Source organism: Podarcis pityusensis (assembly GCF_964106645.2).
Source record: "Podarcis pityusensis genome assembly, chromosome: 5".
NCBI lineage: Eukaryota > Metazoa > Chordata > Lepidosauria > Squamata > Lacertidae > Podarcis > Podarcis pityusensis.
Window position 1 is genome coordinate 70746975 of NC_138032.1, and position 27272 is coordinate 70774246.

The 27272-nt window shown below is 40.6% G+C and overlaps 1 protein-coding gene across 1 annotated transcript in view; it reads left to right on the forward strand.

The window, feature by feature from the left end:
• Positions 1-27272, forward strand: part of CDH23 (cadherin related 23) — a 412975-nt gene that overhangs the window by 150585 nt on the left and 235118 nt on the right. The window contains exons 7-9 of the mRNA XM_081004664.1: positions 7298-7492; positions 8563-8691; positions 18951-19029. Of these exons, the coding sequence (XP_080860790.1) occupies positions 7298-7492; positions 8563-8691; positions 18951-19029 (403 nt within the window). The remainder of the gene's footprint in view (positions 1-7297; positions 7493-8562; positions 8692-18950; positions 19030-27272) is intronic.

Genomic DNA, 27272 nt, shown 5'->3' on the forward strand with positions numbered 1-27272 from the left:
ACTTAGTTTGTCTGTAGCTGAGGGACGCGGAAGGGGCTGTGGTCTAAACCACAGAGCCTAGGTCTTGCTGATCAGAAGGTTGGTGGTTCGAATCCCCGCAACGGGGTGAGCTCCCATTGTTCAGTCCCAGCTCCTGCCAACCTAGCAGTTTGAAAGCACATCAAATTGCAAGTAGATAAATAGGTACCACTCCAGTGAGAAGGTCAACGGCATTTCCGTGTGCTGCTCTGGTTCGCCAGAAGCAGCTTAGTCATGCTGGCCACATGACCCAGAAGCTGTACGCCGGCTCCCTCAGCCAGTAAAGCAAGATGAGCACTGCAACCCCAGAGTCGTCCACAACTGGACCTAATGGTCAGGGGTCCCTTTACCTTTACTTGTTTGTAGCTACAGGAGCAACAGGCTAGTGCTAAACTCCTATCCATAGTTACAAGGAAACCACCCAGAGGAACTTGTTCTTTTGTTTTCTACACCCCCCCCCCTTTAACTATTCTTAATTTAGAAAGATTCCAGAGCAGTGTGCTATTAGAAACAAAACAAAACAAAACCCACCCTGATAAAATAAAACAACATAGTATCCTTCATATAGGCAATTAAATTGAAAGGCAACAAGGCAACTGCAGAAGTGTTAAGCAAACAGAGGCCATAAAACTAATTTAAAATGCCTAAGCAAACAAACACATATTAACCCTAGGCTGCTGAAAATATTGTAGTATCAGCAATCCTGCAGAGAGTATTCCAAAGTCAGGGTGTTCACACACACACACACACACACAGTGTGGTGTGCATATTTGAGGTGTGGCTATTTGGAAGGTGTGCATATTTTATGCAAAGAATATGCAAAAATAAAGCAGTTAAGGTCTGTATAGTTCCAAGAAGAAAGCTGAAGAGTTATTGTTTGGACCTCAGTCCTAAGTAGCTCTTTGGATTTGTGGGAAGCAAATGTAATGTCAGTATGCAGCCTTTGTGTTTTTCCCCGTTTTTAATCCATTTTAGCTGCCTTTAAAACCCAGAGTGCATTTACGTATATGGCCGTAAAGCACTGTGGTCTAAACCACAGAGCCTAGGGCTTGCCGATCAGAAAGTCAGTGGTTCGAATCCCCGCGACGGGGTGAGCTCCTGTTGCTCGGTCCCTGCTCCTGCCAACCTAGCAGTTCGAAAGCACGTCAAAGTGCAAGTAGATAAATAGGTACGGCTCCGGCGGGAAGGTAAACGGCATTTCCGTGTTCTGCTTTGGTGCGCCAGAAGCAGCTTAGTCGTGCTGGCCACATGACCTGGAAGCTGTCTGTGGACAAACGCCGGCTCCCTCAGTCGGTAAAGCGAGATAAGCGCCGCAATCCCAAAGTTGTCCGCGACTGGGCTTAACGGTCAGGGGTCCCTTTACTTTCACCTAAAGCATTCCTACCAAATCTGTACTGTGTTTTCATATGCTAACAAGGATTATTTCTCTTTAACTGCCACACCATCAGATGTGGTGTCACAGTGGATGCCCCAAAACAAACACAATTGTTAGGCAAGACCTGCTCCTGGATTCCCTTTGTTCATCTCAGCATGAAACTCCTTTCAAAGAAAGCATATAGGCATGCTTTCCGTTGTTGTAAAATATTGATGCTAGGTATCTTTGAAAACCAATTATCTTGAGGGGGGGGTTATAGTTCTAAAAATTCATACCTACAGCAGAGCACCCTGACTGATTTTAAGTGCCTGGAAAGAATTTAATTGAAAATTAAAAACAAAATGATTTTCTGATTGTTTTAATGAAATGGGCAGCTGGGAAATTCTTTTTTAAAAAATAAAAAAATCTACCTCCTTATGCCCTCAACTTTATTATCATCCAGTGCTTATCCCATTACAGAAGAGTCAACTTGTGTGATATAGGCTATCTCTCCTTCACACAGATGGGCATTTGGCATTAGGCCAGTTGGATGAGACTGTTGGAATGAGTCACGTTCTAGGTGTTCTGCAGCTCGTGGCCCGTGAAATGATTTTGATACGGTGGAGAGCTCTTAAAGGCACAGTGCAGATCTGTTCTGCTCAGAGGTTTATTCTTTGAGCGGCGTCTTTATTGTGCCTGCCTGCCTAATGTTTCTATACACTGACATAGCTTCTGTATAGTAGCTGTCTTGTTGTGCTCTTGAAATCCAATTTATTCATGGTAGAGGTTTGCTGGATTCAATCCTCTCTTGTAAAGCCCTGATATATTTCACATCAGTTAGAGCAGGGTTTCCTGCTCCAGAATACCAAGGCAGTAGTCTTCCTATGTCAGGTTATTCAGTATACCCAGGAAGGACTTGGGTCCCTGGCACTCAGTCTGTCCAATTCATAGTTTTTTCAGAGCTATATGAAAGAAAGCAGATGGGATAGTCTCCACTCTGACCACATAATTAATAACCTCCCAGTGCTTCCTATAGGAGCCAAAATGACTTCCAGTTATGGGATGGGACCAGCAGCAGGGAAGGGAAGCCAGGAGCAGATAGCCACTCGGAGCTCTCTCTGTCCCTGGGAGCCCCAAGCCCCCTTCTTGTGCTGAGGCTCTGAGAAGTTTGCTAAAAGATGGCAACACACGACACTCTATCTACACTGGTACCTCTAGTTATGAACTTAATTCATTCCGGAGGTCTGTTCTTAACCTGAAACTGTTCTTAACTAGAGGCATGCTTTCGCTAATGGGGCCTCTTGCTGCTGCTGCTGCGTCGCCGGCACACAATTTCGGTTCTCATCCTGGGGCAAAGTTCTCAACTCAAGGTAATTCTTCCAGGCTAGTGGAGTTTGTAAACTGAAGCGTTTGTAACCTGAGGCATTTGTACCTGAGGTACCACTGTATTTACTGAGGTGACACTTGGAGAAGAGCTTCTATGAATTAAGTACCTCCACGTTAGGGTTGCCATACATCCAGCATTTTCCAGACATAGCTGGAATACTGCAGTCGGAAACAATGTCTGGGCGGCGGAAACTGCTGAAATGTCCTCGAAAATCTAGATGTATGTCAACCTATGTCAGAAGTCTAGATTTTGGCGCATTTCCTTAAAAATAGCTGAACAACTTTGGTCAAAAAAAAGCTCAACAACGTTTGTTTCCAGATTTTCACTTTTCTGAAATATGGCTTCATGTACTACATGTACCCTTGGATGAGGGGAGCTGAGCTCCCTCACGTGTCCCAGAAGTGAAACACTTTTCTCTTTAGCCTGGTCTAGGAACATAGTCTAGGAAGAGAAGTTCTTTGATGCAATGCAGCAAGGTAAGGTGCAATATGTATTGATGATGATGATGATGCAAAAACTAAGCACTTGAACATCTGTTTTCCCCCTCCCACTTCAAGGGTGAACAAGGTTGCAATAACTTAACACATGGGATTGCCCCACGAAGTCTCAGATGCTTCTTGGGACTGCATTCTTGCCATTAACATGTTTGCAGAGTTAATGGACTTGATTATTGGCTGCAGGCAGATAAAAATGGGACATGCAACTAAATGTTTCACTGTGTCCCTGGTGTGTGTGTCTTATTAGAGGGAATGATGTCTCAGAGCAGCCTCTTATCCTGTTTCCCTCAGTTACATTTTGTGGGGCTGATAGGAGATGGACTGAGAGAGTGGCCCAGGGTGTTGTTTTAGGTTAGTGTCGCAGTAGCTGCTGACATCTCCATGCCAGTGTCTGTCTCAGAATAACTGTTTAAAAAAAGAATCCATCTCACATGAGCTCTAACCAGAACATATGAAGATAGTCACAGAGGAGGATGAAAAACACGTTTTGGGGAAAATGTACCCCTTTTTGTGTGAGGGAGGTTCAGAATAAATGCATTGGGGTTCCCTGAGTATCCTGCAGTTCTCCTTAGTTTGAATGTGGCTTTGTTCTGTTTCTAAAATGATCAGCATGAAGTTACCTGAGTTCCATATTGGAAGGGAAGATTAGGAGGTTCCTCACTAAGAGGGGGGCTTTATAAGATACTTTAAACATTGCAGATCATCACTTAGAAAATAAATACTGTGAGGATTATAAGGTGCTTAATTATCCCTCTGGTTATCTACAACATTTAAAGTATATTTGGACGTTTACTTTTTCAGCGAGGCGTTGTGTACATTTGCATGTTTCTAGTGTTGACTCAAGTCATTCTGGCAAGACTACATTGAATTTTCCACTGTTAAGTGCAAACATTGTCAGTCTAAAGACATTTGCAGTGGTAAATACTGTGCAAAAGATGTAAATGCCAGTACAGATTTTGTCTCAGTTTCATGGTGTCTGACATAGGTGTTGAGCTGCAGTAGGGTATGTAAAGAGGCACTAAGAAGTGAATGCCTGTGAAAGAGTTAAGTATGTTTTCATTGTAGGGGAAAGCAATTTTCTTGTTATTCAGAAAGCAAATATTACAGATGTAGGCACTTGTTATTGACATGTTTTCCATTGGCATCACTATCTTTTGTCAAGTTAACAGTTGTAACTAATCAGGCAGGTTGTGATCCAGAGTTTTTACGTGAGCAGTCTTTTTCATTGACTGTGGTCAGGGCAGCTTCAGTGGTGAATATGCCTAAGGATTTGATCCTGACAGTAACGTCAATGAGGAAGTGTTTGTGGGTGCTGTGGCTCATTATATCCCCCCGAAAGCACACACACACAAACACACACACACACACACACACCCTGCAAGAAGCTATAAAACTGCAACTCTGAGTACTCTCACATAGATATGTCTAACTCAGCTCTGGTGATGCTGGGGATTGACCCTGGGACCCTATACATGCAAACCTATGCCAAAAAATGAGCGAAGTTGTGCAAAAGTCATGTTTTGGTCTGCCATCTTGATTCAGAATGGTGGCCAGTGTGCAAAGCATTGACAAAGACCGCCACCCCCACCTCAGGAACCTTCGTGCCAAGTTTGATGGCAATATCTCTAGAGGCGTCCAAACGGACAAGTCACTTTCCAAAATGCACAGTAGAATGTTTTATATTGTTTTATGTACACCTCTTAGAGGTTTGTTGGTTTGTTTGTTTTAAGTAGCATATCATTTTTAATAAACACTGTACAAATGCAAAAGACTCTCTCCTGTACAGCTTAAATAACAAAAGTTTATGTTTCAAGCCTTGTTCTTATATATTTTCCCCTCTAAGGCCAAAACCAAAAGGGAAATCTGGCCAAATAGGAGATGATCAATTGACCTTACAGTTTAAAAGTGAGAAAAATCTTTGCCGTAAGATGCTCTCTCATCTACTGGTATGACAAAATAAGGACCAAACCCGTATGACATTTGTGACCCCAGTGCTTAGTCTGAACTGCCTGGGGGTTAGAGAACAAATTCTCTTCAAAGCCTGACATTAAGGCCTTTTGTATGAAGCACAATGACGCTGAAATCCAACTCTTCAGTTTTGCAGCCAGCCAGGCTGATAATCACTGGTGACCAGAGCAGATTTGCATGTCAAAAAGAAGACTATGTGTATTAACCAAGAGCAGCTTTATCCTTCTGAATACTATTTCTATTCTTATGGTGAACAATGCACTCAAGACCTCATCTGAGTCTGCTACTATTTGTAATGCCTTCCTTCCTCCATGTTAATAGTTAATTTGTAATGGTTTGAGTCTTAACACTCAGATAGGGTAAAGCATGACAAAAGTAATTAAGCTCTTCTCAGAGAATGAGTAGAGTTCATACATTTTATTAGAAACAAACTAGCTTTAAAATGATGCTAGAGTATGTTTGGATTGGTACAGATATTAAGCTGGCAGAAAGTTCTAGATTTGCAAGGGAACCAATGCTGGCAAGAATGAGACAGAAAACAAACTTTATGAACCACCCATACAGCACTATTTCATTTTGACTGGCTTGTTTTAAAGACTTACACCCTGCTTTATCTTATAAATACAGTACCTCAAAGCTTCTAATAGCAGATAACTGTAAAACATCAATGCATCAGAATAGATATTTGTTTTTGTAAAAAGAAAAAACAACCTAACAGACCAGTAACATAGCAAAAAGGAAACTTACCGGGGGGATTAAGAGCAGCTGCTCAACAAACAAAATAATAAAGCAACACCCAGTCAATGCATATTTAAGCTGAGTTCAGTTAAGACCCAAAGGTTTTGGTTTTAGCCTGGTGCCTGAAGGTAGTTCTGCAGCTTCATGGGCCTCCATGCATCTTCTGGGTTTTTCACAAAGCTGGTGCTACCAGCAAGAGGACCCTGCAGCCCTTCAGTGGAGGTGTGTAAAGCAGTACCTCAGATGCTGAGCTTGTTTCATCAACTCATGTGCCAAGGCACTGCTCACTCACTTCTCTGCTGGCATCCATTTCCTCACCCCTCTCCTGCACGCAGGCATGCACAACAGCTACTGCCATTACCTGCCTACAAGTAAAGCACACCAACAAGGATCAAAGTGCAACAGGAGCACCATGATTGATGGCTGCCCTGCTCGCCATTTCAAGAAAAACAGCAAAGCCCCAACCTGGGCGATGAGGGAAGGGAGCCATTCTGGTTGATGTTGACATAGTTTTGCCTTTTTAAGAGGTCCCAGAATTATCTGTGTTTATTTTACATATTTGTTTTATATTGAATATCCCATTCTCCAAAGTCATCAGAGCAATGCACTTACGCAGTTTATGGGGGGGCAAGTGTACTTAACTTCAGCAGCAGAACAGAATTATGGACCTTTGGACATTTTCCAGATATAATAAAGTTGTCCTCCTTACAGATTCTTAGCTTTTATTTTCCAATGTTTAGGGTTTTCTTGAACCGAAGATTCTTGCCAAAACATCCTTCAATTGCATTATCTTTCCTTATGCACTGAAGAAGGGTTTTGTTTTTTACACTAGGATGACAACCTGTGCATAGCAAAGTTTCACAGATTATACAGTTTGTGGTTTGTTTTTTTATGCTTGTGAGCATAAGAGAAGTTCAGTGGTGTAGTGGAGCAGGACTGAAGCACAGCAAACACAGTGATACCATCTCCCGAGTAACTATTTGCCAATCTTCTGCATGCCAATGGTTAAAATTCCATTAGCATGTTATAGTCTTAGAAAGGGTATATAGCTTTGGGGGGGGTGGCTACAGAGTTTGCCAGGAAGAGTAACTGGCACTCCGAATTTCCTTCAGTGGTGTAGTGAAAAATTCCACGGTTAATCGTTCTCAGAACAGGCAGTTATATTACATACAGACACTGCAGAAATAAAATGTTTGCCTGGAATCTTTGGGTAATGTTTCTCATGCAGGAATGCAATTCTTATTTTTCTTTTCTCCTTTTAATGAAAAATGTGGTTCTAGAGAGGCACTGTATTATTATTTTTAAATGTTATTTTTTAACTGTTGTTCTTTCTAGAACACACCAGTGGGAACTCCGATTTTCATAGTGAATGCCACAGATCCAGACCAGGGAGCAGGTGGAAGTGTGCTGTATTCTTTCCAGCCTCCGTCCAACTTCTTTGCCATTGACAGTGGGCGTGGCATTGTGTCAGTCATCCGGGCCCTGGATTACGAAGTTACGCAGGCCTACCAACTTCAGGTCAACGCTACAGTGAGTAGGAGGCATCTTGCTTCTTTTGTTCTAGAGTCTAGACAAATCTTAAGCATCTGCAGCAAGGAGAATAGATCTTCCATTCACACTACCATTATCTGATGGGCTGGATGAATTGAAGCTGAATCCTGGAAAGACAGAGGTGTTATGTGTCCCAAGTTCTCAGGTTTGAGAGGCGGGGCTGCAGGTTGCACTCCCCCTGGAAGGAGCAAGTTCGCAGCTTGGGGTGCTCCTGGATTTTACCCTGTCACTGGAGACGTAGGCCACTGCAGTGGCTTTGAGTGATTTTCCCCATCTCCAGCCCTTTTGAACAGAAATGGCTTGGCCACTGCACTCCATGCTCTAGTAACTCCCAGACTAAATTAGTGCAGTGTGTTCCACATATGGCTGCTGTTGAAGATGACTTGCAAACTTCAGTTGGCCCAAAATTGCAGCAGTCTGATTACTAGCTGGAGTTCTGTTTAGATTTTGCTTAAACCCTGATCTTAAAACTGTAGCACTGAATTCCAGTTTCTTTCTGGGCCCAATTCAAGGTGCTCATGTTCATGTATAAAGCCCTGAATGACTCAGGTCCCCAAAACCTGAAAGACCACTTCTTTGCCTACAGACCCCCTCTGGTGTTAAGATTGGCAAAAGGGGCCTCTTGGTTGTTCTACCACCATCAGAAGCTCAGGGGCAGGAGAGGGTCTTCTCTGTGGCAGCCCCTAAATTGTGGAACTCCCTCCTCACTGAAATGTGTCTGGCATCTTTGTTATATCACCTCCAGCAAATGCTGAATACGCATGTCTGTGGCCTGTCTTTTGACACCATGTAGACCCACTTTATTTTTGAGATTGTAAGTTGTTTTAAATGAATTTTAACATTGTGTTTTAATTGTTGTAACCTGCTCTGGGGCCATGGGGTGAAGGGTGGGTAAATCGTAATCGTAATAAATATGGCAGCTTTTAGGTTCATTTCTACAGCTAGAAGTTTGCTGTAGGAGACAGCAATGAAAAGATCTTAAAAGGAAATGGTTTCCATTGTTTTCTATTTAATTCTCTTTCAATATTTTCCCTCTCTTCATTTTTAAGGACCAAGATAAAACCAAACCACTTTCTACTTTGGCCAATCTAGCGATCACCATCACAGATGTGCAAGATATGGACCCAATCTTCATCAACCTGCCATACAGTACAAACATCTATGAGAACTCTCCTCCGGTAAGAGCTTTAGATCGGCATCTTGTTAAGGATTAAGAGAGCTATTGAGAACGTCTCCCACATAATCCCAATTGAATCTTCTTTTGTCTGCAGTTTTGTTGTATTAAGAAGTGGAAGTGGGAACTGGAACAGAGAGGAGAGGAAGCAGATATCAGAACAAGGCAAACTAGGTGCTATACTTTAAAAAAGATGGGAGGGGACATCTTTTGTTATTTTTTTTACATCTGATTTGAACATAGATTTGTAGGGTACTGGAATACAGTACAGGACTACAAAATTGTTAAAGGGGGAATACAGGAGAGAGAGTGATTTCTCCATTCCGGATAGGACTCTGTTTGTTAGGGAGAAACCACTGTGAGACAAGTGGCTCAGTTGTTGATATGTGCAAAGTAATTATTTTTGTTAGTATTCACTTCTGAATAATGCAGAAACATTTGTTCACTATCCAAACATGTACCAACTCAGAATTGTGAAAGCTAGAAGAAGGTACCACAGCTGCTGATGTTGTCAATATAAGCAATCCCGGACCTCTTACAGAAAATTATTACTTTCCTTCCTTAATAAAGGGTGTGTTAAATATTTTACCAATAAAGCACTTGATCTTAACTTAAAAGGCTGATAAGTAGCTGGAGAAGAGGGAAGTCACTGATTAATACAGATGGTTGTAGGAACTGCACACACATCGTTCCAGATTTTATATTAAAGCTTTCCTTCACATGAGACAATATAAGCAGTAGAGGAGGCGGAAAGAAATCCTGCCTAGTACATTAATAACAAGAAGGAAAGAAGAATGATATGGTATTACAGAAATGGAAATCCCCACTAGCATCTAAGATTATGTACTGGATCACCTTCACTGCATGACCTTGTGCCTGTAGAAGGAATATCTCTCAAATTAAATGACAATATAGCAGTGTCTGGAACTAAATGGTCCCTTTCTATTGACACTTTCAGTAACATACATACCAATTAATGTCAAGTAGCAGACTTTTTTACACAGGACATTGTAGTGGGGCAGGGGGAGCCCTGGAGAGGATTTGTGTCTGACGTGAAATACAAATATTTCTTAAGAATGCAGTCTTCAAGTTTATTTATAAGATACCTTAATTTGTCTTTTCCCCTATCTGATTTGATCCAAATAGCAGTCTAAGCAGGGAAAGCCAACTCCCATCAACTGCAGCCAGAGTCAAGGGTCAGGGGAGTTATACTCCAACGACTTCAAGTGGGGGGTCACTTTGCTAGCCCTAGTCTAAAGGAATTAATGTAAGAATAAGAATTCTGACCCAGTGCATTTCTTCTTAGGGTATACTGAGTTTATACTGTCTGATTTCCACATCATGTTCTCTGTTGTCATTTGGAGTCTGTTAAACAGGTAAATGTTCAGAGAAGGTCCTCTATGTGACTGATGGATCGAGGATGTACAATGACATGTATTTTTCCTCTAGGGAACTGTTTGGGAAGTCAATAGAGAGAGCACAGAGGAACATAAAATTGCTTGTGCATGCTGACATTTGCCTCTGTTGTTCTCAGCCTAACAAAAAAAACCCCAACAACTCACGTCAAAACAACAGCATTGAATTATTATTCTTATCTATCTTCCCTCTCAATATTCTTTGAATGCTTTTATATCTCCAAGGGATTTGCTTGTATCTCCGGCCAATACTTTCTGCAACCTAATTGGTTCAGTGCTTCTGAGAATAGTGGGCAGATGTAAAACATATCCAGAAACACTAATGAATAATTTTCACTCAAATTATGAGGCTTTATTGGTTCGCTTCATCTAGAAATAATCAGTGGGAGGGTCCTTTCTTTCTTTTTTAAGCAGCAATGAAATAGCTTGCAGAGAATTTTTATCTGGACCACTTTTCACGTTGTAGTCTCAATACATACTACATGAGCATAAGTATTTTAAACTTACAAGTGCAATAGAAATGTCTAAAATCACTGGTGTGCCATTTCTATCCTGACCTACCACATTACGTGTGTTGTATGGAGAACTTGCCATGGTGAAGTGCATGCAGTATATGTATATACCAACATTGAATTTGGATGATGCACGTTGTCATAAATGCTTGGGCAGAGCTGCACTCCTGACTCCAGCATCACCACAGTTTACCTGGGTGGTACTGAGGCGGGGAGGTAGTGAATCAGGGAAGGGCCATAGGTTGATGGGAGAGCATCTGTTTTGCCTTCAGAAGGTCCCATGTCCAGTCTCTGGCATCTTCAGGTGGGGCTGGGAGAAATACCTGCCTGAAACCCTGGGGAGGTGCTGACAGTCAGTGTAGACACTACTGAGCTACATGGACCAATGGTCTGATAGAAGGCAGCTTGTTAAGTACAGTAGCACCTCGCCTTATGTTACCCTCAGGTAACATAAACTTTAGGTTGTGAAAGCGGCAACCCGCAGAAGCGGTCTACCGCTTCTCCTCCAGTTGCGAAAACCTCGGGATCCAGCTGGACCTCCAGAACACATCCTGTTTTTAACCGGAGGTACCACTGTACCAATCTGATGCTCCAGCTGGTGTACTCACATAGCCCCAATCTTGCCACCACCACCATGCCTACTGCTGCTGGTGGTGTAAGCAGAGTGGCTCCATGGCTCTTCCTTGACACAATGGTTGCTACTGGATTTCTGATGCTAAAATCTGAAGGTCTACGTGCCTTTTTCTGTCTTAATATGGTTATCTGCTCTTGTTGCACATGCAGGCCTCTCATACATGAAAGGTGCTCCTTCTTATGCTGATTTAATAGGCTGAACAAAGGTCAGGAAAGGACTCCAGCGATTGTTCTTGGTCTGTCTACTTACATTTCTCTCTCTGTTTATCAGTGGTGCGCAGCATGCCTGATTTTTTTCTATCTCTGTATCAAGCAGGAGCACCTAATCTAAAACTTTATACATTACCTAATAAAATCCTCCTTTTTGGGATTATTGCATCAAATTTTAATTTCCTCACTCAAGTAACAGCATGTCACCCAGCCTGTCACTGAAGAGCCGACAGAAGGAAAAGAACTGGATAAACTGCAGCAAATTACTGCAAGCAGATTCCTATCAGCCCTTTGACTGGAATTAAGGAGTGCGAAATAGGATTTCTTGCCTCTGGAATCTGCTGTGGCGGCTTTCTTCAGCACCCTTCTCTTCCCCTCCCCACCCCCAGCTCCTCCTCCTGCGATATGGGGTTCCAGCTTGCCTTTTAAGTCCTTAATCCTATAATAGAAGAAAGGAAGGAAGGAATGCTATAGTTTCATTTTTATAGAACAAGTATATTGTGGTGTAACACAAAAAACACCTTTCATGTGCCCTTGGTGACCTGTTTCCCCCCTAAACATGATATAACAGACAGGAAAGTGGGGGGAGACATTGCAAGCGATTTATCTGCCTGTGCCTTCTTTCCTAAAATGTGACATATTCTGAGGGCTATACAGCTCCGATTCTGCTTGTGTAAACCCAATGCATGCATGTGCACGTGCACAGTGTCCAAGCAAATAAAGGGTAAATTCATTGATTGATTGGTTAACAGAATTTATATACTGCTCAGTTGTAAGAAAGCCCCTTGAGCAGTTTATAAAAGTATAAAATAAAACATTAAAGTTGCTAATTTTTAAAAAAGTTAAAAACAGCTATTTAAAAATATTAAAAGGAAAGTTAAAAGCAACGGTAGCTAAAAACTAATAAAGTGCATGTAGCTTCTGCATGTCTGGGTAGACTTGCCTAAACAAAATGTTTTAAGCAGGTGCCGGAAAGTGTACAGCGAAGGTGCCTGCACAGTGCCAATAGGCAGGAGTGTGGGTGCTGCTACACGAAAAGATTGATTCATCACGAGTGTAGAATGAGTTATTATGTGGCACCTGTAACAGTTCCCATTCTGCAAGATTGAGGCAGCTGAGTGATCCTATTTAGGGTAAGGCGACCCCGTAAGAAAACTGGTTGCAAGCTGTTAAGGTGGTTTAGAGTAGTAACACCTTCATAGTAACACCTTAAACCATTGCCCTGTTGGTTATCCTTAGTGACAGTGGCACAACTCTGCATTGTAGGAGTGTTGACAATCGATGGACAGCATCAATTCCATTAGGAAGGCACTGGTTTCCTTTTACAACTCGGTGGTTCCTGTTTCAATGAAAAACCAACCAGTTAAGCAGTTGTTCCCTTGCAAAATTTTGAGTCCACAACTGAAAGCACCCTCAGTTTGCTGTCCTAGGACTTTAATCTGCATGGGGAAAAGCTGAGGACCCGGTTTATATATACACCCTTAAAGATTTTGTGATCACGGTGGGTGATGTGTTTTAATTCTGGCCTAGTAGCTACCCCTATAACAAATAGATAACATCTTCCTCCAGGTCCTCATTTAAGAAAGAACATCGTGTTAAAGAAACAGAGTTGATTTGTGCTGTCACTGCCCCAGAGGCTCAGCGTGTCTCGGTTAATTACTCCTTATAATATTTTAGTCTACCTGTGAGTGTTTTATTAGAAGCTCAACATTTTATTAAAGGGGATCTAGAATAGATCATCTCCCTTTCACTGGAAAAGGAAGATGGTGAAGAATATATATATATATATATTCATATTCTTTTTAAAAGCAGGTGTGTATTATTTTAGCAGAAGAGTTTGGTAGGTTCCACAATGTCTCCCTTTCATTTATGCCTTGTGAGGGAAGGGTTTTCCTGTGTTCCTGTTCAAAACTATTGTTATCTGCAGCACTTCTGCATAGCCACTTGCTCTGCTGAGCAGCAGTTAAGCGGCAGATGATGATATACAGAATATCCTCAGAAAAATAGTTGTAATGACCGGGGTTCCCTTTTGTTTTCAAAAGCAAACCTGAATACAGATAAGACCCGGAGAAACCAAGGGTTGCTTCATATTAAGATGAAGTCCTGATGGACATTGTGCGAGTTGCCTACCAATCTACTTTTGACACTTCCAGGTGTCCAGGTGTAAATGAGAACGGTATGCATGAACTTATTATTCCCTCTTTGGGAGCACAAATAAGACCCCAGTCCTGCATTCCCTTATTTAGAAGGAAGCCCCTTTGAACTCAATGGGATTTACTTCTGAGGAGTCATGCACAGGATCACACTGTTCCTTGATATATGAGTATATGTACCCTGTGTCGATGACCTTGGATTCAACACAAAGGTCCTTCAGAGAGGAAAGCCCTTTCTCCTTTACAATGCGAACCAAGAGTACTAAGCTATTTCTGCCTGTGATCATAACACATGGAGGCCACAAAAGGTTTGGCTTGTTAGGGTAAAGCTGCCCCATAAATATTTACAAACCATTTGCTATTCCTGCGCCATCACTAAACCCACCCTGCTCAGCAGCTGCCTTCCTTTTGAAATGTGCCGCACGGTTTGTGACACTTACCATTCTAAGCTACGCTCTCTCTTTTGACAAGTGATGAGTGAACTGTCAGATAGGCCATGGTTTCACCCAGCGCTTTTGGAATGTAGGAGCACTTCAGTTTACAAATGAGATGCCAGAACTTCATGTCTCTCCCGTGGGAATTACAAATTAAAGGGTAACACGTTGGGGATGGGATCACTAAATCTTGTTTTATGCAGAATTATTTCTTTTCCTGCATATTAGTTTCTTCACTGCCATTTTCAAATCTTTATGTAGACTCAAATTCCTTCCAGTTGGTTGAAAATTTGGGGTCATTGCAAGATGTCCTTAAGCCCAAATCGCTCCCCATTGAAATCAGTCGTAGATTATATAGAACTGGGAGTGCGTAGAAGCATTAAACTATTGAAAGCAAGAAGGTTCTTCATGTGTATTCAAAGATGAATGAGGGTCTAAATCATCCTCATGGGTTGAATATCTCCAAACAAGATATTTGAAAATAGCATAAAGATAACCATAATTTAAGAGAATTAACTCATTTTGAAAAAAAGCCCTTATATTCAAAGACTAGAGACCATTTGCTGTAGAAATATATTATTTGCTTTTCATGGTAAATGGAATCCTTTTGTTAGTAAGGAACTTACTGCTCCCACCAACAAAATTTGGATTTTCAATGTTTTGAGATATAAAGCTGCTCATATGATAACGGATAGGTAATACAAATAGATAATTATTGTTTGTATAATTTAATTACTATATAATCTATTCATAGTATAACATCTGATCTTGATTGTGTGAATCTTCTAATGGTTTTCTCATTTAATTTTTTTTTAAAAAGAAGATATGGACCATTTAATCAAAATTTAAGAATATTTAAGCAATATACATAAGATGGTGTAAAATATTTATCAAAAACAGATCAAATCAAATCTTAAAAGCAAGTATACATAATCAAATAATGATAAATACAGGAAAAATCAAACGTTTGCTCCTATAAATTATTTGTTACTTAAAAAAACAGGATACAGTGTACACATTGAAATCCATTCATGCGCAGACACATACCATTCCCATCAAACGTAGAGAGCTGTGTCTTAACTGGCTGATTGCTTGGCTTCCAGGAAGAGAGTAATTGGCAGCAGGACTCTGCAGCCAGCCCCACCCCTGCTTCCCTGCTACTCAGGTGTTGCCTGCCAGTCTGCTGAGCACCAGAGGGGAGACCATGAGGAGGAGAGGTCACCCAAGGAGAGGTCAACTCAGCAGCAGGAAAAACAAGACTGTAGAAGGGGAGGCGTTCGGAAACATGGTGCTGGGGTGCTGAAAGAGGCTCACTGAAGTCCTACGTGCTAGAAATTCCCTACTCTTGCTATAAGGAAATGCAACTGCCTGAATCTATCCTAAGTCATGAGTACCATGTTTGCTTTTCATTTAGCAGAGTATACCCCTGATCATGTCAGAGGTCTTGTGCTTTCTCAAGTCTTTCATCTTACATGACATGTAGCAGCTGCTACTATTCAGGGTGCATTTATAAGACTTTGTCATGAAACCAGTAGTACATTATAAAGAAATAATCTTACGATGAGTATCTGGCATCAAAAGTGAGCACGAAGATTGAGTAATTGTGATCTTTTGGAACATTTGCTGTTTGCTTACAAAGTGGCAAATGATTCCACAGAGAACTAATTGCTTTTGCAAAACAGCCAAGCCTTGGACTGGGGGATTCCAATGCCTTTGAATGTCAGTATATAAACTTAGTTCATGACAGTGCTCTGAAGGCTGCTGTGGCTAAATTGAGCAGATAGCTATAGAGGGGCTAGCCAGAACTGAGTGCTGTATATGACGGCACTAAACATTTTGCTTTAAAAATAGTTTTTAAAAAGTGAGGAAGATGGTGGAAATGGTTTGTGTATGCAAATATGAGGAGCTGCCTTATACAGAAATAGTTGATGACTGGTCCAACTGCTCAAGTAGACTGTACTTGGCAATGGATGTCCAAGATCCTAGGAGAACGGTTTCTCAGACTTGCTACCTGAGGTGCTGTAGCTGGAGATGGCAGGCACTGAATGTAGGAATTCATGCATTTAAAGGAATGTACCCTGCTGTTGAGCTACGTTAAATTTTGACTAAACTAGCTTGCCAGACTAAGGAGTGATGGTAAATGTAAGTGACCTGTAGCCTCTTTAGCTGTATTTACTGGCTTGGAAAACATAATCATTGTTGATGATTTAGACACTCTCCCTTCCGTTAGTAGCATGGCTGTAGCACGGTATTTTATTCAAAGGTCAGTTACCAAGGATTTATAGTTAATGTCTTCAGATTAATGTGAACACATTCGTAAAGTGTCTTTTGAAATGCCCGGAATACAGTCTATGGCTTCAAAGAACTTTCAGCACAACATTTTGAAAAATAGTTTTCTGTATCTATAGTATTGAAGGAGCCCAATATGAAACTGTAGGTTTTAATAGCACTTACAAAATGGATTTGTTTTGTTGCTGCTAGTGAGTAACCGTCACCTCTCTGTTTGTGTTAGATTTATTCATGGGAATGCATAGTTAAGGACTGTCAAAAGTGTTCATATAGATTTTAAAAAATTACCTTTTTAACACATTTGTTTTTTCATATGCAAGCCTGCGTATATACATGTATAAAATACAAAGTGTGTCTTGTGTGTGTTAGAGATGCTACTAATGTGCTGACCAAAATATGGTTATTCTTCAGATCTTGCATATCTGCCTCAAAAAACATACCAAAATGTATATAGAATTTCATTTTAAGGATAAAATACCTTTAGAAATGCATATTTTGTGAGAAAATGTGTTTGAAAATGCCTGTGTTTGAATGCAGATTTTCTGCCTATAACTGAGATAACTGAGCTGTATCTTTCTCATTTGCCAGGAAAATTGTTAGACTTCAGGTGTATTTATATTTGTCTATTAGAAGTAGCTATTTCTGTCGATTGCACCAATTTACACAATGCCAAGATTAAAAAAACAAATAACTGGCTGTCTAAAAGTACTTATGAAGAAAAATGGGGCTAATAAGGTATTTGGATAAGAGATAGAAGTGAAGCAACTCTGTCTGACCTTCGGCCTTCATCTGATGAATTACAATGTTAGTTTGCTGCTGCCAAGGCAGATGTGTGTTCTTGCTGTCTCATTAGACTGCAAATGCCACTGTTGGCATTTTTTTTTTCCTGAGGGCAAAATGGACACCTCTTTTCCCTGGGTCTCAATAAACAAAGGAAAGCAGAACAGCCTAAAGCCATAAAATATGTTCACACTACATTAATTATTATTATGTGTGTAAATATGGGCATTTGTTGAGTAACCATGACCTTAGGAGAAAATTCATAGCTTTTATGCTGAAAGATGTAGAGGCTAAGGGGAAAAGAAGGCTCTAGCTCAGTAACTCTGATCTGTAAATGGAGGGTGTTCTTGCCTATACATGCCACCATCTAAGTGCGGCCTTCCCTGTTCCCTTCCCCATTGTGGACAGTTTCCCTATTACACATCCAGAGCTGCCTTTTGATGCAGGTGGTTGGTTGAAGCTCCATAACCATTACAGAGCCCTGTATGAAGTTTCATTCTGATCCTAGCCACATGAATGAAGACTATCTTGAGTAGTATGCAACACACCATAGCTGAAGGCTTAAAACCAGGGGTTCTGGGTTGGAATCATAATTCTCCTTCTCTGTGCACCCTTTGACTGACCTTTTCACCCAGACTTTACCAACCTGGTACCAATCTGGGGCTGAAGAGAGTTGTAGTCCAAAACATATGGAAGGCCCCAGGTTGTTCAAGGCAGCTCTAACCAATATCCTACTCCTTAGGAAGAAACGGAGACTGGCTGTTCAAAGTGAGGAATTTCAGATGTACTTGCAGTTGACTTTCGTTGTCCATTTTATTGAAGGAGTGTAACTTTTCAATGGAGACAGGAGGTGGCAGCAGAAAAAAAGGACCAGGAAGTCTTGGTTACTTACTTGACAGAGCTGCTTCATTCAAAGAATAATGGAGAAACTAATTTTAGTTTGGGGAAGAGGGTATAGGAGTATCTCTCCAAGTTGTGCGTCATTGGCAATAGTAGAAAATGATTACCGTGCAAAATCTGATGCGTGGAACTACAAGCTTAGACAGTCATTATTGAGCAACTCATCATAGTAAAATAAACAACTCACTGTTCTTTTCAGAAGCAGCAAAAAAATGAGGTAGAGTCCATAGGTTGCTTGTGCATTTTAGATCTGTACCTGCCTCCCATGGCCTCTGTTTGGGATTTCTTTGTTTCAGCTCCCAGGAGTAAGTGACCCAAATCAGAAGCAAAGCTCTGTCACTAATAGCCACATTCACCTTGGTGACCTAACTTCAGCTCCAGCTCCTTGGACACATGATAAGTGACAAAGGAAATGGTGTTGGAGCATCCACGTACATTTTTAAAAACAAAAGACACCATTCAATTCCTCTCATGCCTGCCCACAAGAACATGGATGCCCCATGGGTCATGTTCGGTTAGTGTCATTTTGAGGGTTGCAGGTCAAGACTGAGGTTTAGTACAATAGGTGTGTAGGAGTGGAAGTCTTGGATATTAAAAGGCTACCATTAGCTGCGGGAGTTTGCTCTGGAAATCCAGCAAGATGCTTTTTGTAGTCCTTGAGCACCTCGCAAATAGCTCATGATTAAATTAAGTAAGATAAGCAATTTCAGCATCTACTGCTGACTTGCCCATGCTCTCTTTAGACAAGCTGGGCTTGCCATTGGATCCGTTCATAAGGGCTATTTAGCATGTTTGGAGTTAGGAATTATGAAACAAATTGCAAGGGTATGCAGTGGGGAACTGCCCAGTAAGGATGATAAATGATACGGAAACAAATTCAACAGTGCCTGCAAAACTGGAATCCTCTTTTTTCCCCTCTTTCCTTTGTGGTCCACAGGGTACAACTGTGCGTATGATAACTGCAATCGACCAGGACAAGGGACGTCCCAGAGGTATTGGCTACACAATTGTGTCAGGTGAGTCCATAAGGAGTTCTTGTAGAGAAAGCATGATTGCGAAGTTAGAGGAATTGGCCAGGTGACAATCTTCCTGGCACTCAATTCAAGCTATAAAGTATTAGACTCTCGCAGCAGAACATTAAAGACAATTCCTCTCTTCATAAGATCTATTGATAAACCATATCATTTTTGCATGCAACCACTTCTACAATCCCATTTTAAAATGTTCTGTGAGTCTATTCTTAAAAAAAAGTTTATATATTTGTAGAACACACACAAGTCAATAAAAACAACATCTAAACAGATATTGACATATAATCAAACAGCAAAAGAATCCTAAGACTCACAGTATCTTGAAAAGTTCTGAATTTTAAAATAAAAGATTATATTTACAAAAATTAATATAAGGAGACCAATTACTGATAAAACAATCCCATTTTTTGCCTGTTTTCCACCATATTCTTTACTCTTACGGTGTGAATGAATTAACTGTATGATATCAGTAATTGTGTTTGTATTATGTTTTGACAAACATAATGTTAGACTAGAGATCAATCAGTGAAGAAGTGGAATATTTTAATTTTTATCTGAGCATGAACTGAGCTTCAGGAATCAGAATGTTGTTTTCAGATGTGTGTCTGTTATCCCTGGCTAGAGCTGTTAAGCTGTTGTTTTGCCATTAATGACTCTCAACATTTATGTTTTTGCAACTTTCTTTTCACTGTTCTGTAACAAACAAAGAATATTCAAAGTATCTGAACTGAATTTGGAAATCTAGAACACACACAGGAACTTAATAAAATTGTGTCTGAAGAAGAAATAGGGGGTTGAAATAAATAAAATAAAGTATTCATCATGTAGTCTCAAAAAATATGCCATCTTCATAATTTTAGTTTTGAAGTATGTGAATTTTCAAATTCATATTTGAACTCCATATTTTTATTTGTTTTGTCTAGTGATAAGCCACTCAAGTTTATCACTTGTTTATAAGAAACTGGATTTGAGACCGCTTTGCTACTGCCATTACTGCTCTTGGTTCCAAATAGGATATTTCTATTTTACCATCCCTCCCTTTTTTCAGTTACAGTTGGCTTGAGGTTTGTAAGTGTGGTGTAAATTTTTGTGTAGATTTTATTCTTGTTGTTTGTTTCTCCACACCCTCCTTTTAGCATGTTTTGGGAGAGAACTGTCAATAATGGAAATCTTGATGCAGACAAAACTGCAGGATTTGTGAATTTCTGTATCCATTTTATGCACTGAAACTGTCCCAGGCAGGCAGCTTGGTGATAAACCTCCAGGCCCTTCCAAAAGACCAGTAATCACAACCTTTAATCCAAATATCCCATGGTAGAAACTGCACTGGTAAAACTGGAGCTGGGCAACATTACTAGAAATCCATAGGTTCTCCTTATTCTCTCTCCTCCTCCACCTGCAGTATCATGTATTATTTTCACAACACTCAAGTGTGCTTCAAGCAATATTTTCAGTGTTTCCCTTTCTCTACAGAGGCCAGTTTCTGTTTTTGTTTTTTTTATAAGATATTTATTGAAATTTTCAAAGTGTTACCAAATAAAATAAAAACAGTAAAAAATACAAAATAAAAATAATTAACAAAGTAGGGGAAAAAAGAAACAAACCCCTTCCAACCGTATGAATACAAATTCAAAGATAAGAAAAAGTGACAAAAAAAGAGAAAATACAGAAATACATCACACACAATTAAAAAACATTTAAAAACAAATTCATTATTCTCAAATCCTCATCTGTCATTACCTTCTTTCTTTGACATCCTCCTCCTCCCTTTCTTTGTATCCTAGTTATTAATTATCCCAGCAAATCCTTTCCATATTTCATAATATTCTGTCATTACATTACCCTAAACTGTTTTAATCTTATCTTTCTATAATAAAATAGACCTTAAAGCTTGAAACTTAAATCTTATCCTTACCAACTTCTCATAACCATAATATTCTTTCATAATTCCTTGAACATCTTTACTAAAGCCAAGTAATTTCATTCCAACATTTTTCTAACATTCATCAATTTTATAAAACAGTTCTAATGGTAGAAAAACAAATACAAACGAATCCAATCTTCATCCAACGTCCCTTCCTCCTGGTTCCGGGTTTTGTCAGTCCTTATTATCCCGTCGATCTAGCCCATTAACCTGGCAGCCTTATATCCGAGGCCTCAAGTCTCTTCCATGTCCCTTCCGCAGCTCTTCTTCATATTTGTAACTGTATTTTCCCTTATCTCCTGCTCCCTTCTCGACAGGTCAGCCCCTTTTCCATATTCAACACTGAATTCCATATGGTATTTAAAAGCATGTTTCAAAGACCCTCCAAAATTAAGAGCCTCCAAAATTAAGAGCCCCCACAATCCCAAACATCTCACGGCCCATTGCCAGATTTGAAAAGTCCAAACATCCCAGCATAGGGGGGTCAATCCAGCCCCCCCATTTCCAAGCCAAACCAAACTTTTTCTTTCCAAATCTGGCTTTTTCCAAGTTCATTTGTCAAATCCGAAAACTCATATTCCTGTTGGGCCTGCTCTGTCAGGACACACTCCTGATTTAATTCCTGAGTGGGCTCCACATATTTTCCCACTGTCTGTTCAAAATTTCCCACTGCCTGTTCAAAATTTCTAGTCGAAGTCGCCATCCAATTCACCTTTTCATGTAATTGTTCCAGTAGGGCATTTGTTTTATAGAAAGCACACAACAAAGCTTCTGAATACATTGTCCTGCAAGGTCAAATGCCTGTTCCCAGGATTGTTATCTGTAACAGCTGCCGGCTCCCTGGAGTTGGTTACAGTTACACAGTCTCCCTCTAGGGGGAAAACTTCTATTTGTTCTTGCAACAAAGTTTCCCTTTTTGAGATACGTTGTCAATATTTGTTGCTTAAAGATGCGAAGGGAAGCAGTGGAATCGCTATGTTTCTCTTCTTTTAGCTATCTGTCAAAAACGCTTGTCTCTGGTCAATGAACTTCAAATGTCAGTCCTGACACCCCGCTCCAGGATCAGGACGGAGGAAAGTTACTTTACTTTAAACTCACTTTAAACAGTCTGGAAAAGATCCCCCTCCTTCTCCTGCTGTCGAAGGGGGGTCCACAATTTTAAATGATGAAATCCAATCCTTTAAAGGCGATTTTCTAAGCTCTAGTTTATGTTGTCTTTGCTTTATTCTGTCTACAGAAGAACGGAAGGCTGACTTCCTGTTTAAACCTTCCCGTTCCGTACCAAATTTAAATAGGTTTTTAAAATCCAATTCCTTTCTGCTCGCAAGTCCTTATCTAATGTCCAGTTGTTCAAAGTCTAAGTACTCACGGGTGCTTATTTTAGAGTCCGAATTGTCCCAGGAAAAAGGCAGCACTCTCCGGCAACGGCTGTGCGGCTTCACTCCACGGAAATAGCAGTTGACTCACAGCACCGCGCCACTTCCCCCTCTTCGCTTCGGAGCCCGTTAGTGGGTTCCTTAGCGAGTTGGGGGGGCGCTAAAGGTGCCCGCCGAGTCCCATGGTCACCGGCTTCATCCGCCTGTGATTTTTAAAAGGGTCCCCGCTTCGCCATAGCGGAAAAGACCCGTTTCCCGCGGAGCTAGTCCCTCCTGTTCAGAGGGAGTCCGCCATTGCCGATGGCGCCACCCCGGAAGTCCCAGTTTCTGTTTTTAAAGCTTAAAAAAAAATCAGTATCATTAATTATATTTGATCTTGAAAAAATGTTTTACTGCTGTGAAAAAAAATTATAGGATGGGCACAGGTGTGTTGCTTCTTTCTTGACACCCGCTATTATGCATTTGATCTCAGCCTAGCAAAATCATATAACTCGGTTGACAGCCAACATTTGCTAGCTGATCAGACAGGAAAAAAACCATCTATGGAGTGGTCTGGGTCTTTCCCCTGTTCACCACTATAAAACTAGTAACTTTTCCTCTTCAGAGTTTGAAGTTGTTTTTTTAACTTTGCACTGTTGTTCACAAATATTTGTCAAGTTTAATAAACAAGTCACTTGCATAACCTGCTTTGGTATGCTCTAAATCCAAGGACAAATTCACTTGACCATGTTTACATAGTGAAGTCAACGGCCCTGTTCACACATAATGCTAAGCTAAACCACACATAAGCAATGCATGCTCAAACATGCAGGTACACAGAGCAAAAAACACGGCCACTTTGCTTCTCCTCCTGTTTGCTGCTTTGCTACCGGGAGATGAGCCATGATTTTGCTTAGCATTACATGTGAACTTTGTCCATGGAGTTTTCTTGGCAGGGATACTGGAGTGGCTTGCTGGTTCCTACTCCAGGTGGATCACGTTTGGTCAAAACTCTCCACTATGACCTGTCCATCTTGGACCTGTGCACAGCATAGCTCATAGCTTCTCTGAGTTATTCAAGCCCCTTGGCCATGGCAAGGCAGTGATCTATGAAGGATCCATGCGTTTGACCAAACTGCAGGAGGCAGTGGAAGACAGGAGTGCCTGGCGTGCTCTGTGCTCTGGTCCATGGGGTCACGAAGAGTCGGACACGACTAAACAACTAAGCAACAACAACATGTGAACTTGAACTTATAGTTTTTCTCACTCCAAACAAACCATGAGCTGAAGTTAAGGTTTGTTCTTGGATTAGCGCATAGGGTTAATTTGAGAGAGAAAAACAACAACCCTGGGTTTACACATAATGCTAAGTCAAATCATAGTTTACCTCTGGGTGGTGTGGCAGCCGCAGGAACAGAAAGAAGCAAAGCAAGCACAATTTTTGTTCCCCATACCCACACACTTGCTTACTCATACAGAGCCATAGTTTGGCTTATGAACCAGAACCAAATATTAGTGAGCTGATATTTCAAATGAAATAAATCCAGACTACAATTTACCATAGTAAGTTTGTTGTGGGGCTATGTGAGACCATTCCTAAGACTAGAAAAACATGTCAACATCTTGTGGGGAAGTTCTGCTGTATGTGCAGGTGAAGCTCCTTGCATAAGCCAATACTTCTCCATGCATCATCTCCTTAAACATTTCTTATTTTCTGAATTGGTTATAACAGTTTTGTTTATCAGCACCGTCTTTGATCTGGCCAATAGAATGGTCCATATTCTCTCACACCACCCTTATCCAACAGAGTTATTGCCAAAATAACCTGAACGTTCTTCTGGGGAATCTGTGTGCCTGCAGAGTAAGAGTCAGTCTCACAGCCATAATAAACATGATTGCATCTGTTGACATACATCAATAACTTAATCATTACCCCTGGGTCTATCACATTGGGGAGGCCACCTATCATCATAGAAAATCATGCAGAATACATCAAAGCCACAAGTGATTAAGCTGTTTTGCATTTTCTTTTTGGCTTGTGTCTGCAAGCTGAAACTGCAGTTTTGAAATCTGCTTGGAACTAACTGATACTAACTCAACAGTTTTCAGTAGAAAGCATTATTGTGGGGAAAGGGGAATTTCTACTGGTGTATTTTGCCACATGCAGTTTGAGCATCTGATTTTGGCATGTGGTGAATTTAGTTACTCACCATTGTGGTGTATTTTGCTTCTGCCGGTGGTTCTATTATGCATTCTGGTTTTGTGCAGCCAGAAAAGCCCCCAAATTACCTCTATAATAAATGTTTATTAGTAAGCCGCCTTGAGTCCCGTCAGGGAAAAAGGCAGGGTAGGTAGCTAGGTAGGAAGGAAGGAAGGAAGGAAGGAAGGAAGGAAGGAAGGGTCTGTGCCTCCTTACTCCAGCAGACAGTACAGTTGGGTATCCCAGATGTCAGTGAACATTCACAGAGCCCTGGGCTCTCCTGAGTGCTGCATGATTGCAGAACAGCCTTCTATAAATACACAAATTCAGATAGTAAGGTGAGCAGGTGACAAGCTTATTGTCGGTTTGCCCATACGTGGACTTGTAATTCATAAAGAGACGTCCTTTTGCAACACTGGAACTTAAGCCACAATTGGGGTTCCAGAAACCTAGTGGTGTGACAAGAATGGTAGTGGGAATGCCTGACCCTTTGGTGTTACTCTAGGCACTTGGAGCACTTCATATATCAGGGAACATCCTGTCTTGCAGCCCTGGTAGCTCACTGCATAGGGCAGTAGCACACAGATCTGCAGGTTTTTAGTTTTAGTGCTGACAGCTCCTACCTAGCATGAATAATAATTTGCTGGTTTTAGTTATGTGGATGAAGAAAGTAAGCACATAGTGTGTGGACAACTTGGACCCGCAACAAAATATTTCAGTCAGGAGTGCTCCTGTTCAGGATACAGCATTGCATCCTACCATCACCCATCCCTGCCTACAGTAAGGCAGTGTTCCGTAGCCTCTGAGCACGCTCATCTTCATGGAGCAGTTTTCAGGGTGTCGTTCCCCCTCTCCTTTGTTTCCCCACCACCTTAAAGGTTTTGCGGGTGGAAGGTGTTTTTTGTTTTTGTTTTTGTTTGTATTTCTGCAAACTCTGTTGCTCACCTAAGTCTACTCATATTTCCCTCTTGCCTTTGGGTGGTGCTGTTTTGGCTGCATAAGGACCAGCACTCAGAAAGTTGAGTTCGCTATTGGTATAGATGATACATAACACCAGTGTGTGTATGTTTCTAAAAGGCAATTATTTAAGTTAGTGAAGGCTCCAGTAATCCATGCACCAAAGGCAAGTTTCATTTTTGGTTTTTGTCAATCCAGAAATATATAATTAGTTTGTCATTATCCCCTATTATTATGGTAAAGGTCAGTGAGTATATTTTCTGCTTGGGCTGGAAACATTTGCAAAATGTGCAAAAAGCTGTCTAATGTCAGAAGATAGCTGATGAATTTGATTAGGAATTAACTCAGGAATATTAAAATGATTGTTGTAGGCTTTCCCCCACCCCCAATTGTTGAAGCTAAATTTAGGGTAGCAAAAGCAAACGAAATGTTCAATGAAAAGTAAAAATACTGATTTTATTTCCCCAATTTAATTAATTATCTCTCTGTTAAACTACAGGCATGGCGGTGAAGAAATATATAATAATTCTAGGCCAACATTTTCAAATTGTGTTTTATATTGTTTGCTTCAGAACATACTGCAGAAACTTTTTTATATACAGCCCTTCTACAAATACAAGGTTTTCACTTGACAGAAGAACATTAAAGCTAGAAGATGAAGCATAACCACTTCAAAAAAAGAGTAAGGTCAAGCTCAAGTGATTCAGTTACAAAGATATCAAGTGTGCAATCACATTGTCTTATCAACTCCCATATATTTTCCTTTCATGGGTTGACATGGCTGAAGGTCCTCTTTTCTAGAAAAGGCTCAACTTGGCTGAGGAATAGAATTGTCTCTGAAATTTCACCTAAAGAGAAATTAAAAATGAAGGCTTGAGCTTCTACTCAGGTGAAACAGATGCAGAATCTTAATTCTGTAGTAATAGTAAAGTAATAAAACTAGTGAAATTCATTGGCAAGTAGGGATAGACAAATCAGTTTCAGTTTCACTCACTTGTTCATTTTTTCCAATCTTAAATTCAATCTCCACATTTCCACAAATTCATCAGCATATTTCTTCTAAGATACATGTTTATATGCAATTTTGCCTAATACACTCATTTTTCCTAATACAATGCATTCTAATGTAATTTCCACTACTATATGCATTTTTATGCACACCTTAGTCTTGTATGTGCATTTTGCACAATTACTTTGCTAGAGAACTGCATTGCTAAAGTCAGAGAAGTGCAAGTTTCAAAGGATGCCTGTGTTTTGCTTTGCATATTGTTTCAGAAAGTGAAAATTATGTAGGTTCATACATAATTTAAATGTGAACTGAATTGAATTTATCCCACTTCCCTATTAGCAAGATTTTTGCACTTTCCTAGGTTACCATTGGATTTCACATAAAGCAAAACTTGAAAAGAATTGAGAGGTTCTTTTTCAGATGAAATTTTTGGAGAAATCTGGACAGAATCCCAAAGGGGCATGGTAAAAAATTCTCAAATTCTATGTGGGTGGGTGCGACAAGGAACAATTAATTTTAAGGTTAACTGTTTCTTTAGTTTTGATGTTTGCTTCAAATCAGTAAGATGAGTTACTGTATGTGCCCCAATGCAATCTACACTGAGCTAGAAATTGCTGTCCTTAACCTGGATTCAAGTGATTCCTTTGCTTTCACTAAATTTAGCATAATGCCAGCATGTAGCTCAAAACCCATCTAAACGTACGGAGGCTAGCAACTAAAATGAAAGCAAAGGTAAATGTCACAAAGGACAACAGAACTGAGAAAAGCCACATGGCATTGGAA